The 15457-nt window shown below is 44.7% G+C and overlaps 1 protein-coding gene across 1 annotated transcript in view; it reads left to right on the top strand.

Annotated features, from left to right (window-relative positions):
• Positions 1–15457, top strand: part of LOC106590888 (3-oxo-5-alpha-steroid 4-dehydrogenase 2) — a 65295-nt gene that overhangs the window by 9500 nt on the left and 40338 nt on the right. The window contains exons 2-3 of the mRNA XM_045702276.1: positions 6333–6496; positions 7142–7243. Of these exons, the coding sequence (XP_045558232.1) occupies positions 6333–6496; positions 7142–7243 (266 nt within the window). The remainder of the gene's footprint in view (positions 1–6332; positions 6497–7141; positions 7244–15457) is intronic.

Below are 15457 nucleotides of genomic sequence, written 5' to 3' on the forward strand. Positions count from 1 at the left end.
CAGATGTACCGATCCTGTGCCGGTGTTGTTACACGTGGTCTGCCACTGCGAGGATGGTCAGCTGTCCGTCCTGTCTCCCTGTAGAGCTGTCTTAGATATCTCACAGCATGGACATTGCAATTTATTGCCCTGGCCACATCTGCAATCCTCATGCCTCCTTGCAGCATGCCTAAGCCACGTTCATGCAGATGAGCAGGGACCCTGGGCATCGTTCTTTTGGTGTTTTTCAGAGTCAGTAGAAAGGCCTCTTTAGTGTCCTAAGTTTTCATAACTGTGACCTTAGTTGCCTACCGTATGTAAGCTGTTAGTGTCTTAACGACCGTTCCACAGGTGCATGTTCATTAATTGTTAATGGTTCATTGAACAAGCATGGGAAACAGTGCTTAAACCCTTTACAATGAAGATCTGTGAAGTTATTTGGATTTTTACAAATTATCTTTGAAAGACAGGGTCCTGAATAAGGGACGTTTCTTTTTTTGCTGAGTTTAAATAAAAAAATTTGTGGAACATGTAATGATGCCCTTGATCTTAATGGTCTGGCCCGTAATCGGGTGACTGAACATTGTGCATTTGTTAGTGAAGTTACACTGGGTACATCGGCCACATCTATAGTTACCATCCTGCACTTTGTCTAGAAAGCTTCCACGTGGCACTGGTGGAAGATCAGACCTCACCACCATGTGACTGATGTTGGGGGCGGGTCTGAAGACTACCCGTGGGAGTACTTTAAACGTCTTTTCCAATTGTGAATCAGTGATGAAGATGTACTTGTTTTTTAATGATGTGGTCAAACTGTTTACCAAGTGGGGAGTACTGAAGGAAGCATTGAACGCGTCGGTCAGGAGGGCGAGGAGGTTTGGGTGAGGCTGTCATCCTGGGTCATATTTTTATAACATGCTGACCAAACCGGACGCACGCTTGCGCACGCCATCGAGCACACGCCATCGAGCACACATTGATTTTGTTCACCCACACCATAAGCGATCAGGACACGCAGGTTGAAATATCGAGGGTTGGGGGAGAGAGACAAGGAGAGGGAGGAGGGCAGGCGCTTTGGCGGAATATGGAGTCCCGAGAGAAAGCAAGAACAAGATGGTTGGCAGGAGTAGTGCAGTATTATCATAAGGAGACGAATACTTGGAAAACGGAGGAGGAATGGAGGGAATAGAGAGGGAGAGGAGGTCTAAGAGCGAGAGAGGGAAAAAGAGGGTGAGCTTGAGTCGGATAAAAATGGTGGACAAAAGGGAGATGGTTTGTTAAAGAAGAACGGTAGAAAATGTAAACAGAGGGAGCTGAAGACAGAGGAGGAGAAATGGAAGTGAATGAGGGTGAAATATCGGAGGTGGTAGGTGTGGTGGTTATCGGAGACCGAGGTATGCACCGAGGATCAGGAAAAAGATGAGTCTGTGACAGTAGGAGTGAAGGTTATGGAAAAAGTGGACTCTTGCCTGTTGGCTGATCCATTTGTGGTTTCACAGTGGGTGAAACACACTCTGGTCAACCACACTGTGTGTTCACATCCCCAAATATACTCATTTCACCTCACATAACCATTACGGACATGACGCATGTGGGTGTAAAAAACATTTGTATATCTCTAATAATTAAATAACAATGAGATGGGTACATGTAATGGTTCCAGAAAATAATATATATCTACAAAATGACCAAGTGGGTAACCTGGAAGGCAAGGGAAATCAAAGTAAAGTAACATTTTCAGGTTAGAAATGGTCTGATATCAAACTCATGGTTCAGACCTCTAGGAGACATGGTACACAAACAGGGAATCCAATACAATTCTCTTCTCAATAATAGATTATCAGTATCTCCCCCCCTCCTAGGAGCCTTAACATGTTCGATACCAACGTATCTCAAAGAGCTAATATTGTGACGAGCCTCCATGACATGCGCAGCCACAGGGTCCTGATATGTGACTCACCACCTGGATTCGGACTTATGTAGTAAAATGTGAATTTCTGTTATTTACATTGGATAAAGGTAGAGACTTAATATTCTTACTCCTGTGTTCTGCTATCCTTGTTTACAGAGCTCGTTTTGTTTTTCCTACATAGCATAGATCACAAATACATTTGATCAGGCAAGCTCAGCAAAAAAAAAAAGTCCTCACTGTCAACTGCGTTTATTTTCAGCAAAATGAACATGTGTAAATATTTGTATCAACATAACAAGATTCAACAACTGAGACATAAACTGAACAAGTTCCACAGACATGTGACTAACAGAAATGGAATAACGTGTCCCTGAACAAAGGTGGGGGTCAAAATCAAAAGTAACAGTCAGTATCTGGTGTGGCCACCAACTGCATTAAGTACTGCAGTGCATCTCCTCCTCATGGACTGCACCAGCTTTTCCAGTTCTTGCTGTGAGATGTTACCCCACTCTTCCACCAAGGCACATGCATGTTCCCGGCCATTTCTGGGGGGAATGGCCCTAGCCCTCACCCTCCGATCCAACAGGTCCCAGATGTGCTCAATGGGATTGAGACCCGGGCTCTTGTGTGATGTTCAGATGTACCGATCCTGTGCCGGTGTTGTTACACGTGGTCTGCCACTGCGAGGACGGTCAGCTGTCCGTCCTGTCTCCCTGTAGCGCTGTCTTAGATATCTCACAGCATGGACATTGCAATTTATTGCCCTGGCCACATCTGCAATCCTCATGCCTCCTTGCAGCATGCCTAAGCCACGTTCATGCAGATGAGCAGGGACCCTGGGCATCGTTCTTTTGGTGTTTTTCAGAGTCAGTAGAAAGGCCTCTTTAGTGTCCTAAGTTTTCATAACTGTGACTTTAGTTGCCTACCGTATGTAAGCTGTTATTGCCTTAACGACCGTTCCACAGGTGCATGTTCATTAATTGTTAATGGTTCGTTGAACAAACATGGGAAACAGTGCTTAAACCCTTTACAATGAAGATCTGTTTAGTTATTTGGAGTTTTACAAATTATCTTTGAAAGACAGGGTCCTGAATAAGGGACGTTTCTTTTTTTGCTGAGTTTAAATCAATTTTTTTGTGGAACATGTAATGATGCCCTTGATCTTAATGGTCTGGCCCGTAATCGGTTGATTGAACATTGTGCATTTGTTAGTGAAGTTACACTGGGTACATCGGCCACATCTATAGTTACCATCCTGCACTTTGTCTAGAAAGCTTCTACGTGGCACTGGTGGAAGATCAGACCTCACCACCATGTGACTGATGTTGGGGGCGGGTCTGAAGACTACCCGTGGGAGTACTTTAAACGTCTTTTCCAATTGTGAATCAGTGATCAAGATGTACTTGTTTTTTAATGATGTGGTCAAACTGTTTACCAAGTGGGGAGTACTGAAGGAAGCATTGAACACGTCGGTCAGGAGGGCGAGGAGGTTTGGGTGAGGCTGTCATCCTGGGTCATATTTTTATAACATGCTGACCAAACCGGACGCACGCTTCCGCACGCCATCGAGTGCACGCCATCGAGCGCACGTTGATTTTGTTCACCCACACCATAAGCGATCAGGACACGCAGGTTGAAATATCGAGGGTTGGGGGAGAGAGACAAGGAGAGGGAGGAGGGCAGGCGCCTCGGCGGAAAATGGAGTCCCGAGAGAAAGCAAGAACAAGATGGTTGGCAGGAGTAGTGCAGTATTATCATAAGGAGACGAATACTTGGAAACGGAGGAGGAATAGAGGGAAAAAGAGAGAGAGAGGAGGTCTAAGAGCGAGAGAGGGAAGAAGAGGGTGAGCTTGAGTCGGATAAAAATGGTGGACAAAAGGGAGATGGTTTGTTAAAGAAGAACGGTAGAAAATGTAAACAGAGGGAGCTGAAGACAGAGGAGGAGAAATGGAAGTGAATGAGGGTGAAATATCGGAGGTGGTAGGTGTGGTGAAGTTATCGGAGACAGAGGTATGCACCAAGGATCAGGAAAAAGATGAGTCTGTGACAGTAGAAGTGAAGGTTTTGGAAAAAGTGGACTCTTGCCTGTTGGCTGATCCTTTTGTGGTTTCATGGTGGTTGAAAAAAAGAGTTGAGTCATGTGGAATCGGTGAGGGTAACTAGAAGTGGTCTAGTGATAATTGTTTGTTTTTCTATTGGTCAGAGGGAGAATGCGCTCGGAGTAAAACAAATGGGGGCAAGAGAAGTGAATTGTTTCCCTCTCAAGAAAAGGGCAGTAAATTTTAAAGTTGACCAGCTGAGAGGAACAATTCCCGGTGTATATGATGCTCGTCGTTTGATGCGACGCACACAGGGTGGTGAAACAGAAGAGTCGTTGTCTGTTCTTTTGAGTTTTGATGTTGAGTCTTTACCCGTCAAAGTGAAGTTAGGCTATATAAGTTATACTCTACAAGCGTATGTTCCCGAATAAAATTAAGATGTTACAGGTGTCAAGCTTATGGGCATGTGGCAGCAGTGTGTAGGAGGGATGGTCCAAGGTTTTTAGAAGTGTGCAGAAGGGCATGAGACAAAGAAATGTGTAGTATTGGGGAAAGTAGTGGTATGTATTAATTGTAGGGGTGCCCATGGGGCTGGGGATCAGAAATGTCCCGTGCGAGAGAGGCAGGTTGAGGTTTCCAGGGTCAGAGTAGTGTAGAAGTTGTCATACGTTGAGGCAGTGAAGAAAGTCGAGGAAGATGGGTTAAGGGCTCGTAAGTCAGCATTTCACGGTCAACACCTGTTGTATTCGGCGCATGAGACAAATACAATTTGATTTGGTATACATGGAATAAACTCAGGTCAAGCACTGCCCCCAACACATACAAGAAACAGATGAACTGTTTCCATTCTATTCTATCCATGTGGTGACACAACAGTATCAACAACTGCACATTGATCATTTAAGTACAAGTGACTTTAACAATATTACATGCCATTTAGTATACGATTTTATCCAAATCAACATGGTCACACGTGCATTCATTTCCCAGGAATCAAACTCACTATCCTGCCGTTTCAAGCGTCATGCTCTATCGACTGAGCTAGGACCTTAAACACATGACATCACTGTGACAACAAAAAATGTAAACTTGTGGAATGCATTATGTACTGCTTATGAATGCATTATGTATGGGTTATGAATGCATTATGTATGGGTTATGAATGCATTATGTATGGGTTATGAATTCATTATGTATATGTTATGAATGCATTATGTACTGCTTATGAATGCATTATGTATGGTTTATGAATGCATTATGTATGGATTATGAATGCATTATGTATAGGTTATGAATGCATTATATATAGGTTATGAATGCATTATGTATGGGTTATGAATCCATTATGTATAGGTTATGAATGCATTATGTACTGCTTATGAATGCATTATGTATGGGTCAGGGAATGGACTCCACAAGGTGTGGAAAGAGTTTCACAGGGATGCTTGTCCATGTTGAGTCCAATGCTTCCCACAGTTCTGTCAAGATGGCTGAATATCCTTTGGGTGGTGGACCCTTCTTGATACACACAGGCTAAACTGTCCAACGTGAAAAAACCCAGCAGCGTTGCAGTTCTTGACACACTCTAACCGTTACGCCTGGCACCTACTACCATACCACATTCAAAGGCACTATTGTCTTGCCCATTCATCCACGGAATGACACAAATACACAATCTATGTCTCAGTTGTCTCAAGACCTAAAAATACTTCTTTAACCTGTCTCCTTCCCTTCATCTACACTGATTGAAGTTGATTTAACATGTGACATGAAAAAGGGATCATAGCTTACACCTGGATTCACCTGGTCAGTCTATGATATGGAAAGAACATGTGTTCCTAATGTTTGTACACTCTGTGTAGTTCTACCCTGTCACTCAGTGAAGTTTCTACCCTGTCATTCAGTGTAGTTTCTACCCTGTCACTCAGTGTAGTTTCTACCCTTGTCATTCAGTGTAGTTTGTACCCTGTCACTCAGTGTAGAGTCTACCCTGTCACTCAGTGTAGTTTCTACGCTGTCATTCAGTGTAGTTCCTAACCTGTCACTCAGTGTAGTTTCTACACTGTCATTCAGTGTAGTTCCTAACCTGTCACTCAGTGTAGTTCCTAACCTGTCACTCAGTGTAGTTCCTACCCTGTCACTCAGTGTAGTTCCTTACCTGTCACTTAGTGTAGTTTCTACCCTGTCACTCAGTGTTGTTTCTACCCTGTCATTCAGTGTAGTTCCTAACCTGTCACTCAGTGAAGTTTCTACCCTGTCATTCAGTGTAGTTCCTAACCTGTCACTCAGTGTAGTTTCTACCCTGTCATTCAGTGTAGTTCCTAACCTGTCACTCAGTGTAGTTTCTACCCTGTCATGTACTTATTTTCACTCCTTCTTCTTTTTCCCTCCCATGCTGCCAGGACGTTTGTGTACTCGGTGCTGATGCGAGGACGACCGTTTCCCCTCCATGTCATGATAGAGGCGGGGGTGTTCTGCAGTCTGAACGGGTTCACACAGAGTCACTACCTGGTCCACTGTGCCCACTACCACCCCACATGGACCTCTGACACACGCTTCCTCATTGGTACAAACATTTCTGAGGGTCAAGAGATAAACCTGAGTTTACTAATTGATCAAGATGTTTCTTTTAATCAACACTTAAAAGTCTTGGTGTTGTAGTTGTTGTTATAGCAAACAATGTTTTCACACTACAATGATTCTCCTCAAAAAGTGATTAGAACTTAAATAGATAGTTCACCCAAATTACATGCTTTGGTTTAGTTTGCCTGGCGCTGCATTCACATGCTAATGTTTTACCATTTGTGACACAAATCCCATTCAGGTCATGGGACCGATATGACCTTTTTTTGGGGGGCATCATGTCCAAATCATCCAAAAGTATCTAAAATTGATTGAGAAGTTTAACAAAGTCACTTATAGATGATTTGAATATGATGCATCAACAATGCTAATATCGGTCCCATGACATGAATGGGATTTGTGTCACGAATGGTAAAACGTTAGCATGTCGAAACAGTGCCAGGCAAACTAAACCAAGCATGGATTTGCAGTCATACCTTGGCCATAGACTGCTTACAGGGTAAGGAAACCATTATGTCATTTTGGTGAGCGCATCCCTTAAATCGATGGACTTGCAGATAGTTGACAAATTCTTCACCGCAGCTTTCTACCATTGATTCAAATAAAAACCAAGTGTTTATTTTACCAGGTTCAACCCTGTTTCTCCTGGGCATGGCTATCAACGTCCACAGTGACTATCTTCTACGAAACCTGAGACAGCCTGGAGAAGTCATCTACAAGATCCCTAAAGGTATACAGTGGCTTGCGAAAGTATTCATCCCCCTTGGCATTTTTCCTATTTTGTTGCCTTACAACCTGGAATTAAAATGGATTTTGGGGGGGTTGTATCATTTGATTTAGACAACATACCTACCACTATGAAGATGCAAACAAGAAATAAGACAAAAAACGGAAAACTTGAGCGCGCATAACTATTCACCCCCCAATGTCAATACTTTGTAGAGCCACCTTTTACAGCAATTACAGCTGCAAGTCTCTTGGGGTATGTATCTATAAGTTTGGCACATCTAGCCACTGGATTGTTGCCCATTCTTCAAGGCAAAACTGATCCAGCTCCTTCAAGTCCTTCAATTTTAGTCTCATCTGACCAGAGTACCTTCTTCCATATGTTTGGGGAGTCTCCTCCCATGCCTTTTGGTGAACACCAAATGTGTTTGCTTCTTTTTTTCTTTAAGCAATGGGTTTTTTCTGGGCACTCTTCCGTAAAGCCCAGATCTGTGGAATGTACGGCTTAAAGTGGTCCTATGGACAGATACTCCAATCTCTGTTGTGCAGCTTTGCAGCTCCTTCAGGGTTATCTTTGGTCTCTTTATTGCCTCTCTGATTAATGCCCTCCTTGCCTGGTCCATGAGTTTTGGTGGGCAGCCCTCTCCTGCTAGGTTTGTTGTGGTGCCATATTCTTTCCATTTTTTTATAATGGATTTAATGGTGCTCTGTGGGATGTTCAAAGTTTCGGATATATTTTTTTATAACCCAACCCTGATCTGTACTTCTCCACAACTCTGTCCCTGACCTGTTTGGAGAGCTCCTTGGTCTTCATGGTGGGGCCCCTTGCTTAGTGGTGTTGCAGACTCTGGGGCCTTTCAGAACAGGTGTATATATACTGAGATCATGTGACAGATCATGTGACACTTAGATTGCATACAGGTGGACTTTATTTAACTAATTATGTGACTTCTGAAGGTAATTGGTTGTGTACTGTCTTGCCAACTCCTTTTTTTCAAGTTATTCTCACTTGGCAAGAATTCAAAAACTATAAAAACCAATGGTCCAATAATCTAGAATGTGGCTGTGTGGACGTTTAGATTCTGATAATTGCCATAGCAAGACAGTACAAAAGGGAATGGATCCAGGCTACTAGCTTTGTACCTCTAGTGGGTAGTTCTGTTACGGCTGTCAAAAGGAGGGGACCAAAGCGCAGCGTGGTGAGTGTTCATTCTATTTATTTAGACAATGAAAACACTAACAAAGAAACAAACCGAAAACAGCCAAACAGTTCCGTCAGGTCACAGAATAACAAAACAGAAAATAACTACCCACAAAACCCCAGGTGGGAAAAGGCTGCCTAAGTATGGCTCCCAATCAGAGACAACGATAGACAGCTGCCTCTGATTGGAAACCATACCCGGCCAAAACATAGAAATAAAATACATAGAATGCCCACCCCATATCACACCCTGACCCAACTAAACAGAGAAAAACAGCTCTCTCAGGTCAGGGCGTGACATCTAGTGACTTTTAACCCTATTGTAATATCTAAAACCCAAACTACTACTTGTTTACACTATAATGACAAAGTGTCATGTCTTCCCACTAAAGTTATTATACACTGAACAAAAATATAAACGCAACATGTAAAGTGTTGGTCCCATGTTTAATAAGCTGAAATAAAAGATCCCAGGAAAGTTCCATACGCACACAAATTTGTTTAAATCCCTGTTAGTGAGCATTTCTCCTTTGCCAAGATAATCCATCCACCTGACAGATGTGTCTGAATCTTGCGGGTAAATGCTGCTAGTAGATAGTTTCAAATAGGCCTGGTCGGTGCATCACTAACACTAGCTAACACTAGCTAACACTAGCTAACACTAGCTAACACTAGCTAACACTAGCTAACACTAGCTAACACTAGCTAACACTAGCTAACACTAGCTAACACTAGCTAACAGGGAAGACATCAGCACAGACCATAGGAGTAAAAAAAAAACACCACAAAAGGCAAAAAACAATTTGGGATTATTTTGAGTACATTGCTGGAAAGGACAAAAGCAAATGTATTTTAGTGTCAGAAGATGGCAGAATGTGTGGAACAGAGATAAAAGGGGGAAAAACCCAACCAACCTCAACGTTAATCTGAACAGAACCCACAAACAATTTCAGAATAAAGTGATGGTGAGACATTTTATTTTGGGGAATTTTGTCAGGATTTGACTCCTGGTATCATATGAACACACATAAGATGTGGAAAATGTTTAGAATTGCAGAAAATGAGCTTTAAACCTGCAAATGTTTCTCATTGCAAACAAGAAGGGTGTGAACAGTTTGGGGCTGCATGGGTTGCGAGGTGGGGGGTTTGTTACTACGGCGATAAATGACAACATCCATCCAGACCTTTGCCACCTCGGAAATGTGTGTGACCACACCATCTCAAATAATACTGCAGTACCCCTGCTATAGGTCTACAACACATTAATAAATAGTACTGGAATACCCCTGCTATAGGACTACAACACATTAATAAATAGTACTCTAGTACCCCTGCTATAGGACTACAACACATTAATAAATAGTACTGCAGTACCCCTGCTATAGGTCTACAACACATTAATAAATAGTACTGGAATACCCCTGCTATAGGACTACAACACATTAATAAATAGTACTCTAGTACACCTGCTATAGGACTACAACACATTAATAAATAGTACTGGAATACCCCTGCTATAGGTCTACAACACATTAATAAATAGTACTGGAATACCCCTGCTATAGGACTACAACACATTAATAAATAGTACTGGAATACCCCTGCTATAGGTCTACAACACATTAATAAATAGTACTGGAATACCCCTGCTATAGGACTACAACACATTAATAAATAGCACTGGAATACCCCTGCTATAGGTCTACAACACATTAATAAATAGTACTCTAGTACCCCTGCTATAGGACTACAACACATTAATAAATAGTACTGGAATACCCCTGCTATAGGTCTACAACACATTAATAAATAGTACTGGAAAACCCCTGCTATAGGTCTACAACACATTAATAAATAGTACTGGAATACCCCTGCTATAGGTCTACAACACATTCATAAATAGTACTGGAATACCCCTGCTATAGGTCTACAACACATTAATAAATAGTACTGCTGTACCCCTGCTATAGGTCTACAACACATTAATAAATAGTACTGGAATACCCCATCTATAGGTCTACAACACATTAATAAATAATACTGCTGTACCCCTGCTATAGGACTACAACACATTAATAAATAGTACTGCTGTACCCCTGCTATAGGTCTACAACACATTAATAAACAGTACTGGAATATAGTGCATTGGGAAAGCATCAGACCACTTTACTTTTTCCACATTTTGTTGCGTTACAGCCTGATCAAATTACATTTTTTCCTAATTAATCTACACACAATACCATATAATGACAAAGAAAAAACAGGTTGAGAAATTTTTCAAATTTATTAGAAATAAAAAACGAAAATACTTTATTTACATAAGTATTCAGACCCTTTGCTATGAGACTCGAAATTAAGCTCAGGTGCATCCTGTTTCCATTGATCATCCTTGAGATGTTTCTACAACTTGATTGGAGTCCACCTGTGGTAAATTCAATTCATTGGACATGATTTGGAAAGGCACACAGCTGTTTATATAAGATCCCACAGTTGACAGTGCATGTCTGAGCAAAAACTAAGCCATGAGGTCGAAGGAATTTTCCGTAGAGCTCCGAGACAGGATTGTGTCGAGGCACAGATCGAGGCAAGGATACAAAAATGTCTGCAGCATTGAAGGTCCCCAAGAAAACAGTGGCCTCCATCATTCTTAGATGGAAGAAGTTTGGAACCACCAATACTCTTCCTAGAGCTGGCCGCCTGGCCAAACTGAGCAATTGGAGGAGAAGGGCCTTGATCAGGGAGGGGACCAAGACTCCGATGGTCACTCTGACAGAGCTCCAAAGAGCGAGACCATGAGAAACAAGATTCTCACTCTGATGAAACCAAGATGGCACCATTTGGCCTGAATGCCATGCGTTACATCTGGAGGAAACCTTGCACCATCCCTACAGTGAAGCATAATGGTGGCAGCATCATGCTGTGGGGAGGTTTCTCAGTTGCAGGGACTGGGAGACTAGTCAGGATCGAGGGAAGGTGAACAGAGCAAAGTACAGAGAGATCCTTGATGAAAACCTGCTCCAGAGTGCTCAGGACCTCAGACTGGGGCGAATGTTCACCTTCCAACAGGACAACGCAGCCAAGACAACGCAGGTGTGGCTTCGGGACAAGTCTCTGAATGTCCTTGATTGGCCCGGCCAGAGACCGGACTTGAAGCCGATCGAACATCTCTAGAGAGACCTGAAAATAGCTGTGCAGCGACGCTCCTCATTAAACCTGACAGAGCTTGAGAGGATCTGCAAGGAAGACTTGGAGAAACTCCCCAAATACAGGTGTGCCGAGCTTATAGCGTCACACCCAAGAATACTCAAAGCTACAATCTCTGCCATTAGTTGCTTGAACAAAGTACTGAGTAAATGGTCTGAATACAATATGATATCTGTTTTTTATTTATTTATCAATTTGCAACATTTCCTAAAAATCTGTTTTTCTTTGTCACCATGGGGTATTGTGTGAAGATTGATGAGGGGAAAAAAGCTGAAACGTAACAAAATGTGGAAAAAGTCAAGGGGTCTGAATACTTTCCGAATGCACACCAGCTGTATCCTAACCTCCCATGCATAAGGCTACTTATTGTCCCTAACACTAAAACGAAATTAAAACGATTAAATAAAGTCTGAAAACTAACTGAAACTAAACAAAAACAAGTAAATCCCGTCTGAAAACGAACCACAGGGGGTCTGTTTCAGTATGTGTCCTCTCCCCCAGGTGGTCTGTTTCAGTAGGTGTCCTCTCCCCTACCACAGGGGGTCTGTTTCAGTATGTATCCTCTCCCCCAGGGGGTCTTCTTCAGTAGGTGTCCTCTCCCCCAGAGGGTCTGCTTCAGTAGGTGTCCTCTCCCCCAGGGGTCTGTTTCAGTATGTGTCCTCTCTCCTACCACAGGGGGTCTGTTTCAGTATGTGTCCTCTCCCCCAGGGGGTCTGTTTCAGTAGGTGTCCTCTCCCCTACAACAGGGGGTCTGTTTCAGTATGTGTCCTCTCCCCAGGTGGTCTGTTTCAGTATGTGTCCTCTACCCCAGGTGGTCTGTTTCAGTATGTGTTCTCTCCCCCAGGTGGTCGGTTTCAGTATGTGTCCTCTCCCCAGGGGGTCTGTTTCAGTAGATTTCCTCTCCCCATTTGGTCTGTTTCAGAATGTGTGCTCTCCGTCACGGGGTCTGTTTCAGTAGGTGTCCTCTCCCCCAGGTAGTCTGTTTCAGTATGTGTCCTCTCCCCCAGGTGTTCTGTTTCAGAATTTGTCCTCTCGCGAGGGTGGTCTGATTCAGTATGTGCCCTCTCCCCAGGTGGTCTGTTTCAGTATGTGTCCTCTCCCCCAGGTGGTCTGTTTCTTTGTGTCCTCTCCCTCAGGTGGTCTGTTTCAGTATGTGTCCTCTCCACCACAAGAGTTCTGATTCAGAATGTGTGCTATCCCCCAGGTTGCCTGTTTCAGTGTGTGTCAACTCTCCCAGGAGGTCTGTTTCAGTAGGTGTCCTCTCCCCCAGGGGGTCTGTTCAGTAGCTGTCCTCTCCCCCAAGTGGTGTGTTTCATAGGTGTCCTCTCCTCCAGGGGTATGTTTCAGGATGTGTCCACTCCCCCAGGTGGTGTGTTTCATAGGTGTCCTCTCCCCCAAGTGGTCTGTTTCAGTAAGTGTCCTCTCGCCAACGAGGTCTGTTTCAGAACGTGTCCTCTCCCCAAGATGGTGTGGTTCAGTTTGTGTCCTCTCCACCAGGGGTCTGTTTCAGTATGTGTCCTCTCCCCCAGGGGGTCTGTTTCAGTAGGTGTCCTCTCCCCTACAACAGGGGGTCTGTTTCAGTATGTGTCCTCTCCCCAGGTGGTCTGTTTCAGTATGTGTCCTCTACCCCAGGTGGTCTGTTTCAGTATGTGTTCTCTCCCCCAGGTGGTCGGTTTCAGTATGTGTCCTCTCCCCAGGGGGTCTGTTTCAGTAGATTTCCTCTCCCCATTTGGTCTGTTTCAGAATGTGTGCTCTCCGTCACGGGGTCTGTTTCAGTAGGTGTCCTCTCCCCCAGGTAGTCTGTTTCAGTATGTGTCCTCTCCCCCAGGTGTTCTGTTTCAGAATTTGTCCTCTCGCGAGGGTGGTCTGATTCAGTATGTGCCCTCTCCCCAGGTGGTCTGTTTCAGTATGTGTCCTCTCCCCCAGGTGGTCTGTTTCTTTGTGTCCTCTCCCTCAGGTGGTCTGTTTCAGTATGTGTCCTCTCCACCACAAGAGTTCTGATTCAGAATGTGTGCTATCCCCCAGGTTGCCTGTTTCAGTGTGTGTCAACTCTCCCAGGAGGTCTGTTTCAGTAGGTGTCCTCTCCCCCAGGGGGTCTGTTCAGTAGCTGTCCTCTCCCCCAAGTGGTGTGTTTCATAGGTGTCCTCTCCTCCAGGGGTATGTTTCAGGATGTGTCCACTCCCCCAGGTGGTGTGTTTCATAGGTGTCCTCTCCCCCAAGTGGTCTGTTTCAGTAAGTGTCCTCTCGCCAACGAGGTCTGTTTCAGAACGTGTCCTCTCCCCAAGATGGTGTGGTTCAGTTTGTGTCCTCTCCACCAGGGGTATGTTTCAATTTGTGTCATCTCCCCCAGGGTGTCTGTTTCAGTATGTGTTCTCTCCTACGGGTGGTCTGTTTCGGTAGGAGTCCTCTCCCACAGGGCATCTGTTTCAGTATGTGTCCTTTCCACCACCACAGGAGGTCTGTTTCAGTATGTGTCCTCTCCACCAGGTGGACTGTTTCAGCATTTGTCCTCTCCCCCAATAGGTCTGTTTCAGTATGTGTCCTCTCCCCCAGGAGGTCTGTTTCAGTATGTGTCCTCTCCCCCAGGTGGTCTGTTTCATAGATGTCCTCTCCCCCAAGTGCTCTGTTTCAGTAAGAGTCCTCTCTCCAAGATGGTCTGTTTCAGTATGTGTCCTCTCCCCAGGTGGTCTGTTTCAGTATGTGTCCTCTACCCCAGGTGGTCTGTTTCAGTATGTGTCCTCTCCCCCAGGTGGTCGGTTTCAGTATGTGTCTTCTCCCCAGGGGGTCTGTTTCAGTAGATTTCCTCTCCCCATTTGGTCTGTTTCAGAATGTGTGCTCTCCCTCACGGGGTCTGTTTCAGTAGGTGTCCTCTCCCCCAGGTAGTCTGTTTCAGTATGTGTCCTCTCCCCCAGGTGTTCTGTTTCAGTATGTGCCCTCTCCCCAGGTGGTCTGTTTCAGTATGTGTCCTCTCCCCCAGGTGGTCTGTTTCTTTGTGTCCTCTCCCTCAGGTGGTCTGTTTCAGTATGTGTCCTCTCCACCACAAGAGTTCTGATTCAGAATGTGTGCTATCCCCCAGGTTGCCTGTTTCAGTGTGTGTCAACTCTCCCAGGAGGTCTGTTTCAGTAGGTGTCCTCTCCCCCAGGGGGTCTGTTCAGTAGCTGTCCTCTCCCCCAAGTGGTGTGTTTCATAGGTGTCCTCTCCTCCAGGGGTATGTTTCAGGATGTGTCCACTCCCCCAGGTGGTGTGTTTCATAGGTGTCCTCTCCCCCAAGTGGTCTGTTTCAGTAAGTGTCCTCTCGCCAACGAGGTCTGTTTCAGAACGTGTCCTCTCCCCAAGATGGTGTGGTTCAGTTTGTGTCCTCTCCACCAGGGGTATGTTTCAATTTGTGTCATCTCCCCCAGGGTGTCTGTTTCAGTATGTGTTCTCTCCTACGGGTGGTCTGTTTCGGTAGGAGTCCTCTCCCAAAGGGCATCTGTTTCAGTATGTGTCCTTTCCACCACCACAGGAGGTCTGTTTCAGTATGTGTCCTCTCCACCAGGTGGACTGTTTCAGCATTTGTCCTCTCCCCCAATAGGTCTGTTTCAGTATGTGTCCTCTCCCCCAGGAGGTCTGTTTCAGTATGTGTCCTCTCCCCCAGGTGGTCTGTTTCATAGATGTCCTCTCCCCCAAGTGCTCTGTTTCAGTAAGAGTCCTCTCTCCAAGATGGTTTGTTTCAGTATGTGTCGTCTCCCCCAGGTGGTTTGTTTCAGTAAGTGTCCTCTCCTCCAAGTGGTCTGTTTCAGTATGTGTCCTCCCCCAGGTGGCCTGTTTCAG

The sequence above is a fragment of the Salmo salar genome, chromosome ssa19 (genome assembly GCF_905237065.1).
Source record: "Salmo salar chromosome ssa19, Ssal_v3.1, whole genome shotgun sequence".
Classification (NCBI taxonomy): domain Eukaryota; kingdom Metazoa; phylum Chordata; class Actinopteri; order Salmoniformes; family Salmonidae; genus Salmo; species Salmo salar.